Source organism: Trachemys scripta, chromosome 7 (assembly GCF_013100865.1).
Source record: "Trachemys scripta elegans isolate TJP31775 chromosome 7, CAS_Tse_1.0, whole genome shotgun sequence".
Classification (NCBI taxonomy): domain Eukaryota; kingdom Metazoa; phylum Chordata; order Testudines; family Emydidae; genus Trachemys; species Trachemys scripta.
Genome location: NC_048304.1, coordinates 51,904,926 through 51,929,352, shown reverse-complemented (window position 1 = coordinate 51,929,352; position 24,427 = coordinate 51,904,926). Strand labels below are relative to the sequence as shown.

Here is a 24,427-nt window from a genome sequence, read left to right as displayed (position 1 = left end):
GTGGATTAGGGCAGAGGAGTTTTCTAAGGTTTGCGGGGAGAGGAGCCACTGGGCTGTACCTGAGCACACCAAGCACAGTGTACCTGGGCACACCAAGCTGCTGGACCGTACCTGGGCACACCAAGCCGATTACTGAGCCGGCATTCCTGGAGATGTGATCTTACTGTGGGTCATGGCACTCCTGCACCTGAGGCAGCCTCCAGGCACAGGCCACCACAGTTCCCTGCCACCAAGTTCCAGTGGTGCTTTGGGGGTGTTAATAATGGGGCAGGCCTGCAGCTAGAGCTGGGGTTGATGCAACAACTGTCCACAGCAATTGGCAAGGGTGTCTCCTTAAGAGCCATTATGCACGTAAGTTCTCCCTGGTGGGGCTGTGGCTTGAGCAGTCAAGCTCCCGGTGCCCACTAGGGCATTGGACTCCAAGCCCCCATACTCAGGCATTAGAAAGTCAGGAGCTGCTCACTTCGGCACGTCTACCTGGGTAGTGACTGTGTGGCAAGCTGGGGTGTAAATCTAGAGCGCTCCAGCGTGCTGCACATTAACTGGCTGGGTGAACCTGCTGCTGTGCATTAAAAGTTCCCAAGGGCACTCTAATGTAATGCTGCTTCAGCCGGCTCTACAGCAAAGCGCATGAGGTAGCTGTTAGCGCTTGGCGGCTGGGTCCATGCAGCCACTCGGCACCACGGCAGGCTGGTGCGTGGCAGAGTTACAACCCAGCTTACTGCACAGTATTGCTTGTATGGAAATGCCCCTAGTCTCCCCACATGTCCCAGAGAGTGTATTAGTGCAACACGGAGAAAACCATTAAACTTACAGACTCTGGAAATACTGTTGGGAGAGGGGCAGTTCTTAACTGGGTAACTCCACCCTGCAGGGATGGCAACAGGAAGTGGGAATGTCACCGTATAGCTCCAACTCAGGGCTCCTCTTCAGATTGCTAAGAGGAACCCTGGCTGGGGCCTGTGTAGAAGCCCTGACAGGGCAGTAATTGCTGCTGGCTGGGAGAGTTTGCACTCACACCTTGAGCCATCTCTCCTTGTTTCCAGAGCAGGGTGAAATTTTCCAAAACTTGATAAAAAGGAGGGGAAAGGGACACGTTTTTGGGAACTGTTTGCATTTGTCAACTCTGACTCGTTACCAGGTGCACAACCACAGAGAAGCCAGCCCAGTGTCCAGCATGTTAGGTGAAGATTACCTCACGGAGGCACGACTGTGAGAAGCAGCACCTGAGCTAGGTATGCCCCACGTTTGTAAGTCTGCCTGCTTCCCCTTAGCACACTAACACTCTCTGGGGGTACCTGGGCAGACTAAGGCAGCAACTCCCAACTTTTAAGCATGCCATCCTGGGGTTCTGGACTCCCACTCTTGAAGGGCATGAGGAGCAGGCAGCCTGTTGTGCAGCAGTCAATCGATGGAGTTACGGTAATAAGTGGATAACCTAGTGCGCAGGCAGGAAGGGGACAAAGAGAAGCCAAAGTCTGCACATGCCATGCAGAGCACGTGCCTCCCAAAGAGCCTGGGCCAGGCAGAGAACCAGAATGGGAATGGAAGGAGGAGAAGGGGGCAGTGAGGGAAACTAGGAGTTTTAGCTGGCAGGAGTTCTGCCCCTTGGCTTGAGGGAGTAGCTTTGAGTGAGCTGTACTGACATGTGCCGATGGGGATGCTTTCCCTGCTGTAAACCTCCCTTCTCCACAGGTCTCGACTCAAGCTTCCACCTGAGGCTGGAAGAGGTGACCTATAGTAACCTACCTCCAGGCTTGGAAGGAGCTGGTTTTTACCACACAAACCAATGAAAATATATTTCCATCCACAGTCATAGGCATGTACAGCTCAGCAACGTAAGAAACAGCCTCTTGAGAGCTTTGGATTTGATGTAAGGCTATTTCCTTTGGATGGTATGACATCCGATGTTGACAGTGCATGTCTGAATGGTTATAAAGCTTTAACCTTTTGAACCTCAACATCTACTGTCACTAAATAAATGTCTGACTCCCCCATAATTTCCCACAAATGGGAAAATTTAAACTGATAAATTTTAAAAATGCTTAAAAATAAACATCCTCCTCCACTGAAATTACATATATGAAAATCTAACTCTGCCAAGCCTGGCCACAGGGAAGGGCAATTCCTCATGTCCTGCAGGAGATGGAAGACTTTAAACCAGAGCTAGTTTTAGTTTTTGGTCACTTTGAAAGATTATTGGTGCTCTTGGTCAGTCCAGTGACTCCTAGAGACTGTTTGCATTTGGAGGGGTAGAAAACTCAGTTCCAAGTGAACGTTTTCACGCACTGACACATCTGTGAATAGTTTTTCAGCGACAAATGTGGCACATACAGGAGGGGTAAAGATTTCACCAGCTCTTTGGGATGACCAGCTAGACATCCATCAAGCTTTAATGTACTATCACGAATCACACAGCAGCATACTCTGACCTGGAGTGCATGGTGAATCTGTAAATCAGACCTAGTCCCCTCCATCCAGACTGCATGTTAGAGTGGTAATGCTGAGGAGCTGAGAAAGGCCAAGAGGAAACGGTCCTTCCTCAAGGGAGTGATCTAACTGCCTTACTCTGGCATAGTCACAGCTCAGCCCACCCAAGACAGACTCTCTTCATGTCTACAGGAAGGCAGGGTACCTGCAAGGAAGGTCAGGCGCACACCTGAAGGGGTGACAGCTCAGCATGCTTTGCTGCCACCGAATGCCCCCATTCCCCTGAATATTCACAAGCAGCAAGTGGGTCAGGAAAACCAGGAATGCACATTTTTAGCACTAGTTTCAGAACATTTGCCTTGGCAGTTTGCTCGTATCATTTTCCACACAAAGTCTGTTCCCATAGATGCACCCCATAAGAACCAGAGTACTGAAAAGAGCTGATATAGTCAAGCCCACAAAGCAAAGGTAACCACTTCACTGTTCTATTTGTACTCAATGCTGCGCGCCGTGGGGAGCAATGCTGAGTGCCGTAGGGAGCAATGTTGAGCACTGTGGGGAGCTTAGGGGAAGCTCAGAGGAAGCAGCACTTTCAGTTCTGCTTTTGTCAGCCATCCAGAAGCAGGGTCTTCACCCTGGTGATAGCTCCATATTAATTTCTCCCCAACGAAAGCCAGAACCCAGCACACTCGGCATGCAGCTGCATAAAGAGACACCCATTGCCTCCGTTTAACAACTTACTTGTTTAATGTGAAGAGTGGGAGGACAAGCCTTCTGAGACAACCTGGGCAGGGTTCAAAACAGGACTTTGCCGGCCGATCCACATACGCTGAACATGGCTCAGTCAGGAACTAATTCAGAACTCTTCTCAGACTGAAGCATGGCACTGAAATCATTCCTTGATCATCAGCCACATGCTCAGCCCTGTACACACACTCCGAGAACACCTCTACTCACCACACAGTTCACATCAAATCACTGGAGAGCAGCAGTAGCGAAGGAAATGACAAACAGAACCTGCCCCCAGCTGCAGGAGCCCCATAGAGTGGGAAGCGACATTGTGCAGCAGCACTGGGGCTCACCTTTGTACTCAGGCGTGAACTCCTTCATTTCCGGGGGCAGGGACTCGTAGAAGCGCTGTTCTCGGGAAATGAGGGGCTTGCAAACAGTGTGGTCATCGTAGCGCATCATGCTGCTGTGGCCGCCCACCTGGTGAATGAAAGGCTCCAACAGGACCCCTCGCTCTCCGGCTCGACTGGCATTTTTGCCATACTTGCCCACTTCCATGGTTTGACAAACACACATTGCGTTTGGCACCAGTTGCACGCTCGGGGCATGGGGAGAGCCACATGGGCTGGGAGGGGACAGCTTCACGAGGGGCAGACAGCCACGGCTGAGAAATCCCAGGAATTAGTCTTGTTCCAATCTGAAAAACAATGGAGAATCCTATGAGAAAAGAGCTGTTCTCACCTCACTGTCTGGCCTGTCTTCCTAGTAACTTTTACCACTTTGCTTCCTTAGTAGAAAACTTGTTGGATTCTAAGGGGATCCGTCAACCATACCTGTAGCCCTGCCCGCATGGACAGGGATGCACACACTTGCTACTATTGGTGTTTGGATCCAAATGTCCAGCTCCCCACCCCACCTCCATGTTTGGCAGGCGCTCCAACTCTTTAGGGCTAGCAGGACTTTCCCACAGGAGTTTGTCAAGTGATGGCTGGAAGAAATCTAGTATTTTGATTCCACTTAGAAAGTTATTTCCATGTGCTAATGAATCTTGCCGTTAATAAAGTGATGTCACAATTGCAGCATATGTTATAAGGGAGACTCTCTCCTCCTCTCCCCAGTATCTAGCACTAGGAACAGCACAAGTACACAGAAAAGTCCTACAGAAATCCAAATCCTGCTATTTCTGCCACCACATTTCTAGGACCCAACTTTATCTTTGATAAAACTGCCACCATCCTAATTAGTCTCCAGTGAGGACTGCTGTAACCTCCTGCGCCTGCCCTCCTGATGGCACACACCGCCACCCAAAACACAGCCTCTGGCCCCATCCTCCTGCCACGATCCCTGCCTACATCACTCCCCATCCACTCTCTCCACTGGCTCCTCCAGCTCCACTAATCATCATCTTCAAACTCCTTGGCTTCAGCTTCGAGCACAGCCCCCCTCCTCCCCCATTCACCCTGCCTCACCTGACCACGTGGCCAATGCTGAGCTGTTTGTGTGCCCTGCTCCCCAGCCTCTCAGCTTCCTCTGTCCCCATGGACACCATCATCTTCACAGTCACTCAGGCCTGTAACCTCTCTGATTTGGCCTTCCCTCTTGACCCACAAATTCAGGCCATGCCCAAACGCTGCTGTGTAAGAAAAAACAGCATCTCTGAAACTGGCCTTTCCTCTTCACCAACACAGCTAAACTCTCACTCCAGCCCTCGATGTATCACACCATGGCCACTGCAGCCCCTCCTCACTGGCCCCCAACACCACACCTTGCTTGCCTCGGGTCCATTCTGAATGCAGCTGCTAAGGTTGCCTTGCTGGCTTGTCACTCTGACCACCTCAGTTTAAGTCCCCCAAACGCTCTGCTCACAACAAAATGGACAGTAGAGACAAGCCCATGGCCCTTCCTAACATAGCGTTGCCATACCTCAGTGATCTAGTAACAGATAGCACCATTAACCCCACCTTGCCAACGTTCCCAACCTCTACCGCCCAGCTGTCAGAGTCTCCCTTACATGTCTCCTGCGCACTCTCATGCTGCCCCTTATGCATGGCAGGATCTCCCCAGTAAAGCCCATCTTCCTTCAAATCCTACCTTAGCGGCTTGGTTCATGAACATTTAGTTTGAGTGCACTTAGTGTCCATGTGGACCCTGCTGCCACACGCTCCATTGGCTGGAAATTGAAGCTAGACAAATTCAGACCAGAAATAAGGTGTACATTTATAATGGTGAGAGAAATTAACCACTGGAACAATCCCTGACAATTTACAATTTAGGATGGGCTGTTTTTCTAAAAGCTCTGCTGTGGGAATTATTATGGGGCAGTTCTCTGGACTGTGCTATACAAGGAGACATACTACATCAGGGGTGGGCAAACTGTGGCTCGCAAGTTGTTTTAAGCTGGCCCACGAGTTCCCACTGAGGAGCCTGGTCGGGAGCTGCACCACGCCGCTTGGCCCTGCTCCGGCGCTACAGCTGGGGTGCCAGGTAGCGGGCCATACCACATGGCTCCTGGAAGCCACGGCATGGTCTCACTCCGAGGGTGGGGGCGCTCCATGCCTAGGAGCCAGAGAAGGACATGCCATTGCTTCTGGGAGCCACTTGAGATAAGCGCTGCTCAGAGCCTGCACCCCTGAGCCTCTCTCCACGCCCTAACTCCCTGCCCCAGCCCTGATCCCCCATCCGCTCCCCAAACCCCTCAATGCCAGCACGGAGCATGCTCCTGTACCCCAAGCTTCTCATCCCCAGTCCCACCCCAGAGCCCGCACCCCCCCCCCCGTATCCCAACCCCAATTCTGTGAGAATTCATGGCCTGCCATACAATTTCTATTCCCCAATGTGGCCCTCAGGCCAAAAAGTTTGCCCACCCCTGCACTAGATGATCACAGTGGTCCCTTCTAGCCTTGGAATCACTGAGATCAGAAGCTTTTTGCAGCAGGGACCTGCTCCTTTAATTTGTGAAGTGTCTAACACGCCCATGGGTGCTGCAGAACTAAGGAAGTCAAGTGAAGAGAAGATGGACTCTTGCCTGAGAGATGCTGATGGGGCAGATTGGCTGGCCGGCCTGCCTGCCACTCTGTCTTCACTGCACAGTTAAGTTGGACTCTTTCCCAGGTCTTAGCCCAACCCCACCTCTGTCCCTGCACAAGACCCTTGGAGCTGGGTTTGGAGGTGCTTTATGCCCAGGCTAGCTGGCCCAGCTAGTGGGCCAGGTTAGAACCTGGGCTCCAATTCAACGCAGGCTGGAGCCACCCTCTTTGTGGTGAGGATGCAGGCAAAAAACGAATAAACAAACAAAAACAAACAAAACACCTCATTCACATGCTGATAGCCCTCCAATACTTTTCCCACAACTTCCCCCAAAGGACAGACAAGTTCCCCTCTGTGCCCCTCTGCCTTTTCACAAGGAGGAGACCGGCAGAGGGGCAAGATGGTATGTGCACAGGAGGTCAGCCACAAATTAGAGCAGAACAAGGCAGGAGTCATTTGGGGCCTCTTCCTGCAGTCTCAATGGTGCCTAGGAGAATTTTATATTCCCAGCTCTCGCAACCTGGTCGGAACTATCATACCATTTGAAGTTTTAGTGACCCAGCTCTAGGGTTCATGCGATTCCAGAGGAATCTCAGCTGGAGGAGAAAAGGTTTACAAGTGTGCCAAGGGTAGCTGAGGGGTTCAGATGCAAACAAAGCCCCCACCGTATCTGTAAGATCCTGAATTTTAAGCTAGTCTCATAATTCTGAGAGGCCTGACCCAAGTTTTGGACACATGGGTTTGCTGATAGGTTTCCCTACAAATTTAACATACCAAATCTCCTCTCCTTATTTGTGAGTAATGGGGAAAGGCTGCCAAGCTCTGCTCCCTGACCTGTAGAGTGTAATAGCATGTCCCGGTCTCCAAATGGGTACAGCACCAAGTTCTGCTTCTAGGTCAGATGGGTTAGAGACATGCCAGGTGCCTGAGGTGGGCTTTTGGCACCAGCCCTATCAGCATGAGAGTCTAACTTATGTCAAGGAGGCCAAGAGTCCATACTGATACTTTGAAGCAGATCCTTTGGCCCAGTCTATTCGCTCAATGCCCCTTGGGTTGCGCAAAGAGAGCAGAAGCCGCCTGGTGGAGGGAGTCTCCAGTGGGTGCAGAGCCAGAGTATTCAGCTCTTATGCCTTCCTGCCCTCTGCCCCAGTGTAGCACTGTGTTAGGGTGGGGACAGGACAAGGGCATATTGAGAGTGGGAGGGGCCGTGTCTGGTGCCCTCCAGCTATCCCTAACTGGCAAGTGATCTCTTGGGACCACAGACAGCTGGCACATGAGCCTGGGCTAGGGCAGAGAACCAGGAAGCTTGTAATGGATGGTTGATTTTTCCCATCTCCTTGGCTGTGTGGGGGAGGCTCCCCAGTCTTAGGCGCAGTTAGTCAAACGCCTTTCCCACTTGCTGAGGTTCCCACAGCCCAGCAGGGAGGTAACAATGAACAGCCATAGGTACAATTTCATTGCTCCTGTAATGCAGCAGGAAGCCAGCAGGGGAGCTACTAAACAGCTGCAGCAGGGAAAGGACAACAGCTACTCACAGTATTTTGGTTCAGAGCAAAGCTGCTCAAGGCAGGGGTTGTAACTGCGGGGGGAGGCAGTGCCTGCCACAGTGACTGGAAGCAGATCCAAACCCTTCACTGTAAACGTCACAGGGTGCAGCCCTGTACAGTCACATTGAGGGCCACAGGTTGGACACCCTGACCTCGGAATCTGGGATGCATCTCCTGGGTCCTGCATGGGAAACACAGAGATGAGGTTCTTCCTCAACTGGCCACAAGATGTCTCTGTTGCTGCACATATCTGAAAGGATCCAAAGTATCTCTAGGATGGGGATAACTGCTCTCTGTTCTTCTAATCCAGGGGCTCTCAAACCTCATTGCATATGACCCTCTTTCTGACAACAAAAATTACTACACAACCCCTGGAATGGGGACCAATGCCTGAGTCCACCTGAGCCCCGCTACCCTAGCTGGAGGGGCCAAAGCCTGAGCCCCACTGCTCCGGGGATGTGTGCGTGAGGGCAAAGCCCCAAGTGGGAGGCCTGTAACCTGATCCCCACCACACAGGGCTGAAGCCCTCCTGCTTTGGCCCTGGGTCGTGGGGCTCAGGCTTCAGCCCCAGACCCCAGCAAGTCTAATGCCAGCCCTGGCGACCCCATTAAAATGGGGTCATGACCCACTTTGGGGTTCTGACCCAGAGTTTGAGAACCGCTGCTAATTCAATCCACTCCACCGGCAAATACACAACAGCTTAGAAGAAAGCGCAACTCAGTGAGCAGGGGTTCCTGGACTTGTTCAGAGGATAGCAACATTTGAAGAGAGTGTGCGCTGTGGACACCTCACCCATCTCTTTGCCAGCAGGCAGACCGCCTCCACTCCCACTATCGATCAAATACATCCCGCGCCACTTTAGCAGCAATGGCTTCCCTGGAAATTAATATTAGGAAAGGAATAAATTTTTACCTTCTTTTAATGGGATTTAACATCTGGAAACAAGCAGCTGCTGCCAGAACCATGTGACCAGCCAGCTCTCCACAGCCCCCAGGCCACAGCACTGACCACAGCACCCTTAAAAGTTTGTAATATCCTTACAGTGGAGTGAACCTCATCTTCAGTTCCATCCTGGGCAAAAATCCCTGCCGCCTGTGTTTATGCTACTTGTTAACCAGTAGAGCAGGAGTTTCCAAAGCAATGAATGCAATTAATGGGCACCAACTTAATTCACCATACCTTTAATTCTAAAATTCTAGCAATTAACTAGAATGGTTACAGCACCCACTGGCATTCAGGACTCCTCTGCATTTGATTTTCAGTTCTGCCACTGACTTCCTGTGAAGCCTGGGGCCAAGTCACTCAATTGCTTGGTGCCTCAGTTTCCCTTCTGTAAAACAGAGGCAATGATACTTCCCTACTTCACTGTTAGGTTATGAGAGTACAATAACACTGCTCTACAGCCAAAATGCTTCTGAAATAAATATAGTCAAACTTTACTAATTCTGGGTCACTGCGAACGAAAATGATATTTAAAATTGTTGATTGGCTCTAATTTTCAAGATATGCTATTGGGTCAGTATATACGACCCTTGACTTGGGAATGGCGGAGGATAAGTGAGTTATAAAGGGAAGGGATCTCAATTTAAACCAGAAATGACTAAAATACATCTTTGACTGGATCTATGAATAAATCTATGACTGGGTTTGGACAGTACTTGCTTTTTAGGCAAAACAGTGAATGATGCAATCTGAAGCTGGTATTGCATCATACATGATATGAATTGCATCATGTTATTCCTAGAAGTCATGGATGATGCAATCATAACGAAGCTTACATCACTCTGCTGAACAAATTGCCCTATATCAGCTCTAGAAATCATACAGTGTCATGCTCTCTTATTTGTCAGTGTTTGATTTTGCAAAGGGACACATTTCTGTTTAGCCAAAGTGAGCAGAGATGCCTCGTACTTGTGTGAACAGTGCAGATAACTTCTATGTTTGTGGTGAAGTGACTTGCATCACAAAAGCGCAGTATAACCACTATGGTTAAGAAAGCCTATCACCTTTATTTTGGCTGCAAAATTGGAGATCAGGACAAGAGGTGGGCCCCACACATATGCTGCAACACTTGTGCAACAAATCTTCGCCAGTGGTTGAACAGGAAAAGGAAATCTATGCCTTTTGCAGTGACAATGATCTGGAGAGAGCCAACAGATCATACCAGCAATTGTTACTTCTGCATGGTGCCTCCAGTTGGGAAAGGTGTGTCAAAGAAGAAAAAATGGACTGTGCATTATCCAAACATTCCATCAGCTATACGCCCAGTATCCCACGGAGAAGGACTGCCAGTTCCTGATGCACCAGAATCATTCTCACTTGAGTCAGATGAGGAAGAGGAAGATGAAACTTCTGGTCCTGAACCATCAATGTCACAGGACCTACATTTTCTCCCATCCTCCTCCTCTGAACCACACCTCGTAACACAAGGTGAACTGAATGACCTTGTCAGGGATTTGGAACTACCCAAGAGTAAGGCAGAGCTGTTGGGCTCTAGACTACAGCAGTGGAATCTCCTGGCAGATGATGTTAGGGTTTCCATGTTCCGTGACCGTCAAAAGGATCTTGTCCCATTCTTCTTCATGGAAGGTGATGTCGTAGCCTGCAACAACATCGATGGTGTGATTGCAGCCCTCAACATCATTCACGATCCAGATGAGTGGAGACTGTTCATTGATTCATCGAGCTGTTTTAGCATAATGGCAATGTTTTGCCATCAATTCCAGTTGGTCATGCAGTCCGTATGAAGGAAACGTATGACAACATGAAGCAACTTTTGAGGTGCATAAACTATGACCAACATCAGTGGCAGCTTTGTGGCGATTTGAAGGTTGTTGCTCTCTTGCTTGGTCTGCAGACTGGATACACAAAGTACTGCTGTTTTCTCTGCGAATGGGATAGTCGTGCAAGAGATTCCCACTACATCAAGAAAGATTGGCCACTCCGACAGTCATTGGAGCCTGGGAGGAAAAGTGTTCAGCATCCACCACTTCTTGAATCAAGGAAGATTTTGTTACCACCCTTTCACATCAAGCTGGGTCTGATGAAGAACTTTGTCAAGGCCATTGACAAAACACAAGCAGCTTTCAAGTACCTCCGTGGAAAATGTCCAAGGTTAAGTGAAGCTAAGATAAAGGAAGGTGTCTTTGTTGGTCCTCAGATTCGTGAACTTCTTCGAGATGATGCATTTGACCATGCACTGCGTGGCAAGGAAAAGACGGCATGGAAAGCCTTCCAGTTAGTGGCAATAAATTTTCTCAGAAACAACAAGGCAGACAACTACAGGGTGTTGGTGGAAAACCTCCTCAAGGCATACAAAAGCCTTGGTTGCAACATGTCACTAAAGATACATTTTTTGCACTCTCATCTAGATTCTTTTCCACCGAACTACGGAGCAGTGAGCGACGAGCACGGCGAGCGATTTCACCAGGACATTGCAACAATGGAGAAACGCTATCAGGGCAAATGGAGCCCATCAATGCTTGCAGACTATTGCTGGACAGTGAAAAGAGATGCTCCATTTAATTAATACAAGAGAAGTCAAGAAGTGCTGAGTAGACACTGAATAGGACTAAACTATGTACATAATAGTTTTTTGCCTTTTGTTTCATAATAAATTTTATTTATATAACCCTTTTGCTGATTTTTAAAGTGTTACATAAACAGGACAGGTAAAATATTATCATGTAAAGCAACCATAAACACATGAAAAGACCTAGGTTTACAATTTATGATTAAAACTCTACTATCTACACAATATACACAGACATAAAATGTAAAAACTTAAATTTCTTAGAAACAGTAGCCAATCAGTTGTTTTAATGGTCATATTTGAATTCAGCACATCAAAATACATAATAAATAGCACATTTTATCTCTGAAGCAGACGACTTCTCAAAAATTGTAGACCAGTGTAATTAATGTTAATGAGGAACTCTAACACTACCAAGATGGAGGTCACAAGTACCTAGGCAGACAGATCAATCAGCTCCCCCAAAGCTCAGTCTGGATTATTCCTACAGTGGATTCTCCAGTGCTTTGTGACTTACTCCTAAAGCATCAAGAGATGGGGTTTTCTCAAGGAAGGAGAGCGAGCTCAGTCAGCAATCCTTCCTGATAACCTTGTCAGCTAGTAAGCATCTGATCAATTTCTAGTGGCCTAGAAGCTAGTCCAGGGTATACAGTGCACACAGAGTAGCAGCACAGGGAAGTTTGTCCTTCTCAACTAGTAAGAAATTATACAAAAGAAGAGACAACATTGAAGGCCCCAGAACAACACATCTCAGGGCTTGTTTACACTGGCAAGTTTCTGCGCAGTAAAGCAGCTTTTTGCGCTCAAACTGCAGACGTGTACACACTGCCAAGCCACTTTGTGCGCAGAAACTCCTCAGTTGCAGCGCTGCAAAAAAGCCACCCTGAGGAGAGTTATAAGGCTATTTGCGCAGAGGGTCCAGGGCTCTATTGCCAGTGATTTGATTGCTTTCTGCAGTGTAACTGGCTCCTGGAGCTATCCCATAATGCCTCAAGTGACCGCTCTGCTCGTTTTGAACTCGGCTGCCCTGGAGACATGTGCCCCTCCCCTTTCAAAGCACCTTTTCTGACAGATGTTGTATGCTGTGCTGATCTGCTCCGGGACACAAAGCAAACCATTCATGTGGAATGCTTATGCTGTTGAACAGAGAGGCAGGTGTGTGTATGTGAGAGAGAGAGAGCACCCAGGGAGGGAGGAGTTTCCCCCGATGTCAGAGTTTCCCCCTCCCCCTGCCTCAGGATTGGTTGCTTCCTGCCACTGTCTGAACTTACAAGACAGCATGCTGATACACTCTCTTTCCCCAAAAACACACTGTCTTTCTCCCCTGCTCCATATGCATTCACACACACTTCCTGTCACACACTCTCCCCCACCCCACTTCAGTTGAAAAGCAGCTGGCAATGTAGTAGGGTGCCCATGGAACAATGGGATTGGGAAACCTGCATCGTGTGACACTGTGCCTGCCCCATGAGGCACTGCAAACCCTTCCCAAAGCACTCGCAGCCGGTTGCACAGTGGGATAGCTACCACAGTGCACTGCTATCTTTGCCTTTACAAGAGCTGCTAATGTGGATTCACCCCAGTGTCACAAGGAGCAGTGTGGACATACAACTGTGGTTTAATTCCAGTGTTTTAATAAAAGTGGTTTAGCTTGTGGTGCAGAAACTTGCCAGTATAGACATACCCTCAGTAAAACACTCAAGGTTAAGAGGCTTAATCACAAGGAAAAGGTTTTATTCCCAGTGACATGACATTAAAGAGTCACCCACAAAACTGGACTAAGACAGACTGCTGCATTTGCTCAGCTGTGCTCTCAGAAACAAAGTGACGGATGCAGCACTGAAAACCCATTTCAAGTACAGTTGGACAAATTATTTGTAGTGAATAATATACCTGATTGAATGAACCCTTTTTATTGATGGCAATTATTTGCAGAGCCTTTTTAAAAAAGTTTATTCACCTTCATAATTACTCACTCACTTGCCTTTGAGGTAGTCTAATGGAAAGCATGTACGGGTAAATGATTATTATTACACATAGACACTACACAAGCACTAAAACTGATGGATGGCTGCTTCAACCAGTTACAAAACTCTAGTTACTTGAAAGCTTAAGAATTACTCATCCTGGCTCTTGTTAATCAAGGCCACAGAACAGCTGTTTTAGCTAGCCCCTTGTCAAAATCACTGTACTTGCTGTGGTACTGCACAACACAACATGCATAATGTCAGTCTATTGCTGACAATGAATTGGAGAGGGATCTATTCACTCAAGCAGGTTCTTTGGCAGCTGCTCCATGCTGCTGTGTTTGTTCCTGCTATATGTCAAACCAAGGAATGAGATTCTTATCAAAAGGCAACAGAACATTAAATCAATTTAACAAAAAACATTTCTGAAGCAGGATGAACTGATTTAAATCAGATTTTAATCATGATTTAAATCAGCAAGTAGAAAAAGGACAGTTACCTGTTCCATAACTGGCGTTCTTCGAGATGTGTTGCTCCTGTGTATTCCACAGTAGGTGTGCGTGCTCGCCACGTGCACCGGTGCCGGAAGTTTTTCCCTTAGCAGTACCCATACTGGGGGAGCACCGCTGCGACCCCTGGAATGGCGCCTGTATATCGCGCTATAAGGGGGACTATGGGCTCCCCTCACCCTCAGTTCCTTCTTGCTGGATAACTCCGACAGAGGGGAAGGAAGGCGGGGTGTGGAATAGACAGGAGCAACACATCTCAAAGAACGCCAGTTACGGAACAGGTAACTGTCCATTCTTCTTCTTCGAATGATTGCTCCTGTGTATTCCACAGTAGGTGATTCCAAGCAATATCTGTTGGAGGTGGGTAGGAGTTCACGATGGTTCGGGACAAAGTACCGCCCTGCCAAACCCGGCGTCATCCCTAGACTGGGAGACGATTGCATAATGCAAAGTAAATGTGTGAATTGAAGCCCACGTGGCCACCCTACAAATGTCCTGGATGGGGACATGGGCGATGTAGGCAGCTGATGAGGCCTGAGCCCTCGTAGAGTGTGCCCTTACAAATCGGTGGCGGGGGAATCCCTGCCAAATCATAACACGTGCGTATGCACGAGGTGATCCAGCGGGAAAGCCGCTGGATGGAGATGGGTTGCTCCTTAACCCACTTGGCCGAGGCAATAAAGAGTTGAGAGGATTTCCGGAACGGCTTAGTCCGAGCCAGATAAAAAACCAACGCCCTACGCACATCGAGCGTGTGGAGGTGGCATTCCTTGCTAGAGGGGTGGGGCTTAGGAGAGAGCACGGGGAGGAAGATGCTCTGCTTCATATGAAAGGTGGAGACCACCTTCGGGAGGAACGTCGGGTGTGGGTGGAGCTGGACTTTAACCCTATGGAAAACTGTATAGGGGGGTTCTGAGGTTAAGGCCCTGAGCTCTGAGATCGCCACTAGGAAGGCCACCTTCCATGAGAGGTGTGACCAGGAACACGTGGCCAGGGATTCAAAGGGGGGGTCCCGTGAGCCGGGACAAGACCAGGTTGAGGTCCCATTGCGGCACGGGGGGCCTAGCATAGGGGAACGAATGGTCAAGGCCCTTCAGGAAACGGGAGGTCATTGAGTGGGAGAAGACCGAGTGGCCTTGCACCAGCGGGTGAAAGGCCGATATGGCCGCCAGGTGCACCCTGACCGAGGCAGGTGCCAGTCCCTGGGCCCTAATGGATAAGAGGTAGTCCAGGATAAACTGGAGAGGTGCGGCAGAAGGGGACACTCCCCGCTCACTTGCCCACCTGGCGAACCTGGATCATTTCACCACGTACGTCCTACACATGGACGACTTCCTGCTTTCCAGGAGGACTTGCCTTACCTGCTCCGAACACTGATTCTCCTCCTCATTCAGCCACGGAGCAGCCACGCTGTCAGGTGAAGTGCGGCCAGATTGGGATGGAGAAGGCGCCACCCATCCTGGGAGAGGAGGTCCGGGCGGAGCGGCAGCGCCCTCGGGGGGGCTGCTAAGAGGTGTAGGAGGGGCCCGTACCAGTGCTGGCGGGCCCACGCAGGGGCTATGAGAATGACTCTTCACCTTCTGAAGGACCTTGGCGATGAGGGAGAATGGGGGGAAAAAGGCATAGAGGAGCTGGCCCGACCAGCTCAGTAGGAATGCGTCGGAGATCGCGCCTTCCCCTCCCCCTCCCCTGGAGCAGAACTGGGGGCAACGCCGGTTCTGACGGGTTGCAAACAGGTCAATCTGGAGAGCTCCCCGCTCTTGGAAGAGCCGGTGAGTGACCTCCGAGTGGAGCAATCACTCGTACTGGGGGGAGAAGACCCTGCTGAGGCGGTCCGCTTGCGTATTGCAGATGCCTGGAAGGTGAGCTGCCCTCAGGGAGATATCGTGGGCTATACAGAACTCCCATAGGATCAGGGCTTCCTGGCAGAGGGCTAGGGAGCGAGTCCCGCCTTGCCTGTTGATACTAGGTTTGCACCACAGCTCAAAGAGCCGACATGGCGGTGTTGTCCGTGAGGACTCTGACCACCTTGCCGCAGAGGTACATGAGGAACGCCACACACGCCAACCGAACCGCCCTGAGCTCCTTGACGTTTATGTGAAGGGGCAAGTCCAGGGCCGACCACGTTCCCTGGGTTTGTATGTCCCCAGTGTGGGCTCCCCAGCCCAGGTGCAAAGCATCGGACTATGGACGGGTTGGCCTCCATGAAGGGAACCCCTTGCAACATATTGCTCGGACAGGACCACCATAGGAGGGAAGCGAGTATCGGGGACGGGACCGTGAAAACCTTGTCCAGACTGTCCCGAGCTTGGGAGAACTGGAAGGCCAGCCATAATTGGAGGGGCTTCATACGGAGCCTGGCATGGCGGACCACGTAAGTGCATGCCGCCATGTGTCCCAGAATCCGAAGAGACGCCCTCGCCGTGGTCACCGGGAAGGCCGTGACCGAGGCGATGAGATTCCTTAGGGTCTCGAACCTGTCCAGGGGGAGAGAGGCTGTGGCCCTGGAGGAATCCAGCAGGGCCCCAATGAATTCTATGCGCTGAACGGGCACTAATGTCGATTTGGTCTCATTCACGACCAGACCTAGATCGGTGCACGTCAAGAGGAGCAGCTCTACGTGGGACTCCACTTCGAGACGGGACTCCCCCTTGAGGAGCCAGTTGTCCAGGTAATGGAAGATCTGTACGCTCTCCTGCCCAAGGCAGGCCACCACCACAGACATACATTTCGTGAAAACCCTGGGAGCCGTTGATAGGCCAAAGGGGAGGACCGTGAATTGGTAGTGGTCCATCCCCACCATGAATCATAGAATATCAGGGTTGGAAGGGACCTCAGGAGGTCATCTAGTCCAACCCCCTGCTCAAATCAGGACCAATTCCCAACTAAATCATCCCAGCCAGAGCTTTGTCAAGCTGGGCCTTAAAAACCTCCAAGGAAGGAGATTCCACCACCTTCCTAGGTAACACATTCAAGTGCTTCACCACCATCCTAGTGAAATAGTGTTTCCTAATATCCAACCTAGACCTCCCCCACTGCAAATTGAGACCATTGCTCCTTGTTCTGTCAGGAGGAATCGTCTGTGTCCCTTGAAAATATGGATATGAAAGTAGGCGTACCAGTCCCCCGGGTCCAGGGAGAGGGTAATAGAGGCCAGGGACACCATGCGGAACTTGGAACGGGTTAGAAACCTGTTCAGGTCGCGCAGGTCCAGAATAGGCCTGAGACCCCCTTTCGCCTTCGGGATCAGGAAGTATCGGGAGTAGAACCCTTTGCCCTGGAACTGAACCGCCCCTAAGTGGAGCAACTGGTCCACCTCCTGATGCAGGAGGAAGACATGTTCCGGGTCCCCCGGGGCCATCGTGGATGGCGGGTGATTTGGCGGGGGTGAGGTGAACTGCAACACGTAGCCCTTGGAGATAGTACTGAGGACCCATTGGTCCGAAGTAATGCGGGACCACACCCTGAGGAAGGCAGACAATCGGTTGCAGAACACAAACTTTATTAATCGGGGGGTCTCCCTGGCAACAGGCCCGGTGCCCCCCTGTAGATAGTCAAAACCGTCTCTTCCCTTGCCTCTTGCCCTTGGAGGGACCGGGTTGCGGGACAGAGCAGGACTGCCTCGGAGACCAATGCTTCTGGTCTCTGGGCCTTTTGTACGGGGGCTCACATCTGCTCCTCACAGGTTGAGCTGCCGGAACAGATTTGGCCTTGTCCTTAGCCGGGGGGACAAAGAGGCCCAAGGTCTGCAAGGTGGTGCAGGAATTCTTCATCCCATGCAGCCTGATGTCTGTCTGGTCTGCGAAGAGTGTCTTGCCATTGAACGGGAGGTCCTGCATCAGCGATTGTGCCTCTGTCGACAGTCCGGACAGCAAGAGCCATGGTGCCCTGCTTGCCGCCGCCGACCCCTCTTCCACCAGGGCCTTGAAGTCCTTCCTGTCCCGGTCCAGGAGGAGGGGCTCAAATTTAGGCAGAGACTCCCACAGGTTGAAGTCATACCTGCTCAGTAAAGCCTGGTGGTTGGCTACGCGAAGCTGGAAGCTATTGGACTAAAAATTTTCTGCCGAAGGAGTCCAGTTTCCTGGCGTCTTTAATTTTTGGGGTGGGCGCGCGCTGGCCCTGACGCTCTCTGTGGTTTACTGATTCCATGACGAGCAAGTTGGGTGCTGGGTGTGAATACAGGTATTCATGGTCCTTTGCCGGCACAAAGTATTTCCTCTCGGCCTTTTTCGAGATTGGGGCCAAGGAGGCGGGGGTTTGCCACAGGGAGTTTGAAATGTTGGCAATACCCTGGTGCAGAGGCAGGGCCATGCGACCTGGTGCCGAGGGGGACAGGACTTTAAAGAGGGAATCGGACGGACCCTCCATCTCCTCGGCCTGCAGCTGTAGGCTGGAAGCCACCCGTTTTAGCAGGTCCTGGTGCGCCCTGAAGTCCTCCTGCGGGACCGAAGGTGGAGGCACTGCTATGGTGTTGTCCGGTACTGGGGAGATGGCCCGTACGAAGCCAGGCACCTCGGTCGCTGCCAGGGCATCGGTACCGAGGTCAGAGTCCTGGCGCATGTCTGCCGACTCGTGGCCCACTGACTTGTCTCATGGGCGCCTGGAGGAGGCCGATGGAGCCCGGGACACTCTGGCGACCGAACAGGCCTCTGCTTTGGCTGGCACCGATGGCTACGGTGCCCACTGGCACCACTTTCCTTGCCACGGAGTCCCTTGCCATTGGTTCGGCTGAGCACGGGATGGTAACGTGCTCCGGCGGAATGGCACGTGCTGAGGGTGGGTGGACGCGTGCCGAGGTCGCCGAAGAACGCTCGGTGCTGTGGGAACGGTAAGAGCGGCATTTGTGGCGTAGTCTCCCTTGGGACCGGGATCTCGACGATGACGAACGGTACCCACGCGACGAACTGCTTTGGTACGTGTGGTGGCGACGCAAAGCCCGGTGCCTTGACGCCGAGGTACCCCGAGGGGAGCCTCCGGCGTGGCGCCTCGACAAGCGGGAGCTGGAATGGGAGTGGCGATGTCTGTCCCGTCAAGAGCGGCTCCGGTCCACGTCTAGTAGGTGAGCATTCACGGTGCCTCCCTCGGTGCCTTGCTGGCAGGGGGCGTGGAGGGTCCCCGCGACTCCCGTCCCAATGGCGGCCCTGCTGGTCTGGCTGGCATCAAGGGTGGCTGGGAGCTGTCCAAAGAGCACCCGCTGCACGCCGAGCGGTGCGGGGATCGATCTTCCGAGCGGGAACTGCGGCTGCTCGGAGAGGTCTGGTGGGCATCCAAAGGGGGCTTGCCCCACGACCTAGGGCCCATACCTGATTGCGAGCTTGGGATGGGCAGGGACATAATGTTCTTCACAGCCTGCACCGCCTCCGGTGTCAACGGCATCCGTACCGGTGGGGATGCCTGGGTCGATGGTACCGGGCTGCTCTGCTCCACAAGAGTCAGAGCCTTAAAGCCTGGGGGGGATCGAGGGCTGCCCAGCGCGGGACCAGCCGCCCCCTTGTCCTTATCATGGCGTCGTTGTGAGGCCGAGCCCTTCCCTTGCTTTTTGGAGGGAGAACGGCGCCGACTAGTCGAAGGGGCCTCGCTACGTACTGACGATGCGGCGGCCAGTGCCGACTCTGATCTGCGCACTGGCGTTGGAATTAGTGCCGACTCCATCAGGAGAGCTCGAAGTCTGAAGTCTCTCTCATTCTTGGTTCTTGGCTTGAACGACCTACAGATCTTGCAACGGTCGCTTATGTGAGTCTCACCCAGGCAGCAAAGACAGTCAGCATGAGGGTCGCTCCTGGGCATAGAGTGGCGACAGGAGTTGCACGACTTGAAGCCTGGGGCACGGAGCATGCCCCGAGCCCGCTCTAACAGCTGAAGAACAATGTACAACGTTACCACTAAGGTTGAGAAGAAGGGCTGCAGCAGAGCTGGAGCACAAAAGTTCCGACTTCCGGCGGCAAGAAGGAACTGAGGGAGGGGGGAGCCTGTAGCTCTCCTTATAGCGTGATATACAGGCGCCACTCCAGGGGTCGCAACGGTGCTCCCCCAGTACAGGTACTCCTAAGGGAAAAACTTCTGGCACCAGTGCACGTGGCAAGCATGCACACCTACTGTGGAATACACAGGAGCAATCACTCGAAGAAGAACCTTAATTTAAATAATAAATTTTAATCATATTCTGCATTTGTACTTTTTAGTTATTCTCCTAAAGAAAGGTTGATTCTCATTGGTTGGTAACCACTAAAACAGGTCGATTTGCAACTAATCATAGCCTTTACATGAAATTTAGTGTTTCTTTTTGCTAACCAGGAGGGTACACTAGATCTATACACATTTATTTAAGCAATTATATAGCTTAACTTTTTACTAGATGATTAATGTTTTGCTTGTGATTGGTGTCAAGCTCTATCTGGATGGAAATTCAAAATCAATATAAAATACACAAAACCAGCATTTTAAAAATTAAATATAAATATAAGTATACATAAGAAAAAAGTTTGTCAAAACATGTTTTGGATTTAAAACTGATTTATTAAACAAAGGAAGTATTATCTGTAGTTAGTGAATTGAACTGACAGTTTCTGGTCACCATTTCCATCCTTCAGGATTTTGAAACCAGTAGATATCATCCTTTCACATCTAGTTTTTATTCACGGATTGCAAAAAGAAAACAAACTTTCCTACTTTTTCAACTACCAGTTGGTTTCTTAACTTTGAATGAACTGGTCAATGAACTGAACTAATTGAATAAACTGTAATCAAGAAAATACTCTCTACACCCGCAGAAGAGGCTACTGCTGTCAAAAGCTAGTTTAGCACTTCAACAAACTCAGATTCTAGGCGCTTAACTAGTGACTTTCACCAGTTCAGTGGTTTGACTCTCAAAACTTCGCAGAAATCATGTACTGCTTAATATTTTTTTTGTATTTCATTTAAATGATTTTAAATAGATTATAAGTTTAGGCATCAATATAGGTTTACAATTTCAAATTTAATTTAAAAATCCCTATGTAATGTTATAGATCATTGTTGAAACCAGGGTCCTATGGTTGCACCAGGTCTTGTACAGAGGAGGTCAAGGGGTGTCTATGGAAAGGTTGCAGTTTGCTGGTTATGATTATGCTGTCTGTATGTATCATTTTTGTATTTGAAGTTATGAATATTGGCTATGTACTTGTATCTCAATGTGTTTGATTCTAAGTAGCCTCAGTGAAGCATTTGGTTAGCTTCTTGAGAATGGGCACTTACTGAGAATAGTCCTATCGAGAAACACTTAACTGACAATGGACTTTGGGAGACGCCTATCCACATCTGAGCTTTCCTGGGAACATTCAAATTAACATGTAAACAATGGCGTTGGCCTGCAAAAAGCTGAATCATTCATGGACATGTGACTCGCCTGGTGGCTACAAACTCCATCTTGTTGCTGTGACTTAGCACAGAAGAACAAAGGGGTTTCCGCCCACAAGAGGGAGAATACGAAAGGCCCTGGAAGCCTCTCTATTTTGTCTTCAGCTGGCTTAAGAGATGGCCTCTCCACCCCAAAGAGATGCCTAAAGAATCTGGAACAAAGGACAGTAACTACCGGGGTGTGAGTGGTTGCTGGGCCCAGACTAGGAAGGAGTCCAGTCTGTGAAAGAAGCTTATTGGAACATCTCTGGGGATGAGATTTCATCTGTAATCAGTTTCTTAATGTATTAGGCTTAGACATGTGAATTTTGTTTTATTTTGCTTGGTAACTTACTTTATTCTGTCCGTTATTACTTGGAACTACTTAAATCCTACTTATAAATTAACCCAGAGTAAATAAGTAATTCCTGGGGGAGCAAACAGCTGTGCATCTCTCTCTATCAATGTTATAGAGGGCGGACAATTTATGAGTTTACCCTGTATAAGCTTTATACAGAGTAAAAAGGATTTATTTGGGGTTTGGGTCCTATTGGGAGCTGGGTGTCTGGGTGCTAGAGACAGGAGCACTTCTTAAGCTGTTTTCAGTTAAGTCTGCAGCTTTTGGGGGACGTGGTTCAGTCCTGGGTCTGTGTTTGCAGCAGGCTAGTGTGTCTGGCTCAACAAGACAGGATACTGAAGTCCCAAGCTGGCAGGGAAAACAGGCTCAGAGGTAGTCTCAGCACATCAAGTGGCAATCCCAAGGGGTTTCTGTGACCCAACCCATCACACCCTATATTTAATTTAAATAAAAATATCTGATTTAAATAAAAAAATCCATTTTTAAAAATGTATTAATTTTTTCAAAACATGTTTTTTTTATCCAGTTTGTTGGGAAGACATGTCTATTGAACCGGACTTATGGAAAATGGCCAAAGATTATAAAATTGTCATTTACAAAGGGATTAAGGACCACATACATGGCTTCCCATTAAACTAACCATTCCTCTAGCTCAGAACTAAAAGGTTTCCAATAAAAAGAGATGGACTGGGAGCAAGTTGCCTCTCCTGTTTTTAAGATTAGGCTCCTGTCTGCCAATATGTCTGAGCTAGATTGTTTATCAGCTTTAGGTCTCATGGCCCAACACTTGTTTTTAAGCAAGATGGGTCTAAAAGTTTCTAATGGCACTTATTTCTTTGCTGTTACACATACAAATCTTTCCAAGGGAAGACCAGGATAATCCAAATTAAATAGAGGCAAAGTCACTTTCCTACTGAACTGTACAAACCCATCCCTGACTCTAGCCTTTAAGCTCCACCTACATGAAGGGTTGTAAGCTGGGGGAAGGAAAGGGCAGCAACCACAGTTCTGTTTGAAATAAATGCAAGAATCCTGCTAAGAACACCCTAGTGCTTAGGCCTGCCAGTTTCCACAAAGCAAGCAGCGGAATCTGATCAGATATGCACATGAATAGAGGTTGCACCACTTGTTTGTCAACATGGGCCCAGCAGATTTTCCTCCAAGCTTCCTAACAGAGCCCAGGTCTTCCCGTATCAGCCTCAGGTCTTAAACAGAGGTGAGAATGTGCTGTGCACACAAGCTAGACAGCTCAGTGGAGATAAGATCTGGGGAGGCCACTCCGGGCAGATTCCCATGTTTGGCTTCTCTTCAAATTTAAAAAAAAAATCTCCATTGGATACAGGTTATTTTTAAACTACTTAACACACACACACACACACACACACACACACACCCCTACCTGTTTAGCACAGCTCCCAGATCCAAGCTACTCCAGGTGGGTTGGGACACAATTTTTTTAAACAATCATGACATGCTGCAAGGAATCAAGATAGCCCATCTGGGAAGGACTGCATCACTCAAGATGATCGTGGGACAAAGTCACTGGCAGAATGCTGGCTGTGCTCATATTGACATGGAGTAAACATTAACTCAATCTCAACAAGGAGTCTCTTCTCAAAGACTGTGCACATGGAAGTGACCTACAGCCCACCTTCCACCCTGAGCCATACACACATAGCCTTTTCATCTCCTTCCCCAAAGAAACCTGGTTTAATGACGGGATGGATTTTCCTGTGTTAGGGAAAGGAAAGGAGATAATTCTCTTCCTCACTGTGTTGCAGCTACTAGCATTAGTCAGCATTGCCAAAGGATAGCATTGGATGGCATCTGTGGTGCTTTCAAATCAGAGTATGAGAGGAACCAAGAAAAACATAGCAAATGAAGATTGAGAACAGCAAAAGTACCAATTACAGTTTCTCCAGTACACACAGACTGCAGATACTATACAATGGTGATGGGTACTCTTGAACTATCACAGACAGGATCCAACATAACCCACTGTGTCGAGGCAGTGTGTCACGGAGTGTGGGGGAGTCATGGCCCTGCACCCCCCACTTCCTGCAGTTCACTATGACTCTCAGCCAGCCAGTAAAACAGAAGGTTTATTAGATGACAGGAACACGGTCTAAAATAGAGCTTGTAGGTACAGAAAACAGGATCCCTCCCCCCATCTCCCCAGCCAGCTCCAAACTAAAAACCCCTTCCTGCTGCCTCACCCAGCCACATCCCTGACCCCTCCTCCAGCCTTTGTCCAGTTTCCCAGGCAGAAGGTGTCACTTGGCGCCAACCCCCTCCTGGGCCCAGGTTCTGAAGGGCAGCCGCCATCATTTTACATGCTGGCCGTCAAGTATCATCCCTCAGTGAAGTCACACCCTTATTGCCCATCACCATCTAGTATTGGTGCAGTACCCCAGGGAAACAGAGGCATGCCCCGTGTTAGCAGAAGACAGTAAACTAGTAAAACTCCCATGCAACATTACCAGGTTAATACTCCCTATTCTGTCACAGCAGGTTACAAAACTGCAGGTCAGAGCCACCTTCCCCTTTAGTACAGGTAGTTGCAGTCTGCTCCATTTTATGCAAGGGAAGTTAGACCCCCCCCCCAGGTTTCTGATCACAGCGAGTAGGCCTTTGGCTAGGCCACTGGAGTCCCCCTATAGTAGAGTTGCAGATTAGCTCCAGATTGCCCAACTTCCCCTGAAATCAGATAATTCCATGCCTACATGACATCAACTGCCCTCATAAAATAATGATCTCTTCAAGTGACAGGCACAAGCAGGGAAGCGTTAAGGCAAAGCTGGGGTTGGAGAAGACTATGGGGAATCAGGCCTTTAGTCTTTAACCCATTCATTGCTTGCCCTTCATCATACTCGTGTGCTGCAAGCAAGTGACAAGCCAATTAAATCAGTGGAGTGTCCTGGAACTCCTGGACCTGTCAGTTACAGAGCTTTGCT

At 49.7% G+C, this 24,427-nt stretch overlaps 1 protein-coding gene across 5 annotated transcripts in view; it reads right to left on the bottom strand.

Annotated features, from left to right (window-relative positions):
- IP6K1 (inositol hexakisphosphate kinase 1) overlaps positions 1-24,427 on the bottom strand; it is a 109,861-nt gene that overhangs the window by 18,547 nt on the left and 66,887 nt on the right. For 2 of the 5 annotated variants that reach the window (XM_034777965.1, XM_034777969.1), the window contains exon 2: positions 3,513-3,856. In XM_034777965.1, coding sequence (XP_034633856.1) covers positions 3,513-3,735 — 223 coding nt within the window. In that variant the 5' untranslated portion in view covers positions 3,736-3,856. Of the gene's footprint in view, positions 1-3,512; positions 3,857-4,628; positions 4,793-7,721; positions 7,915-24,427 lie in introns of all 5 variants that reach the window. The other 3 variants (XM_034777966.1, XM_034777967.1, XM_034777968.1) reach the window with 3 other exon arrangements.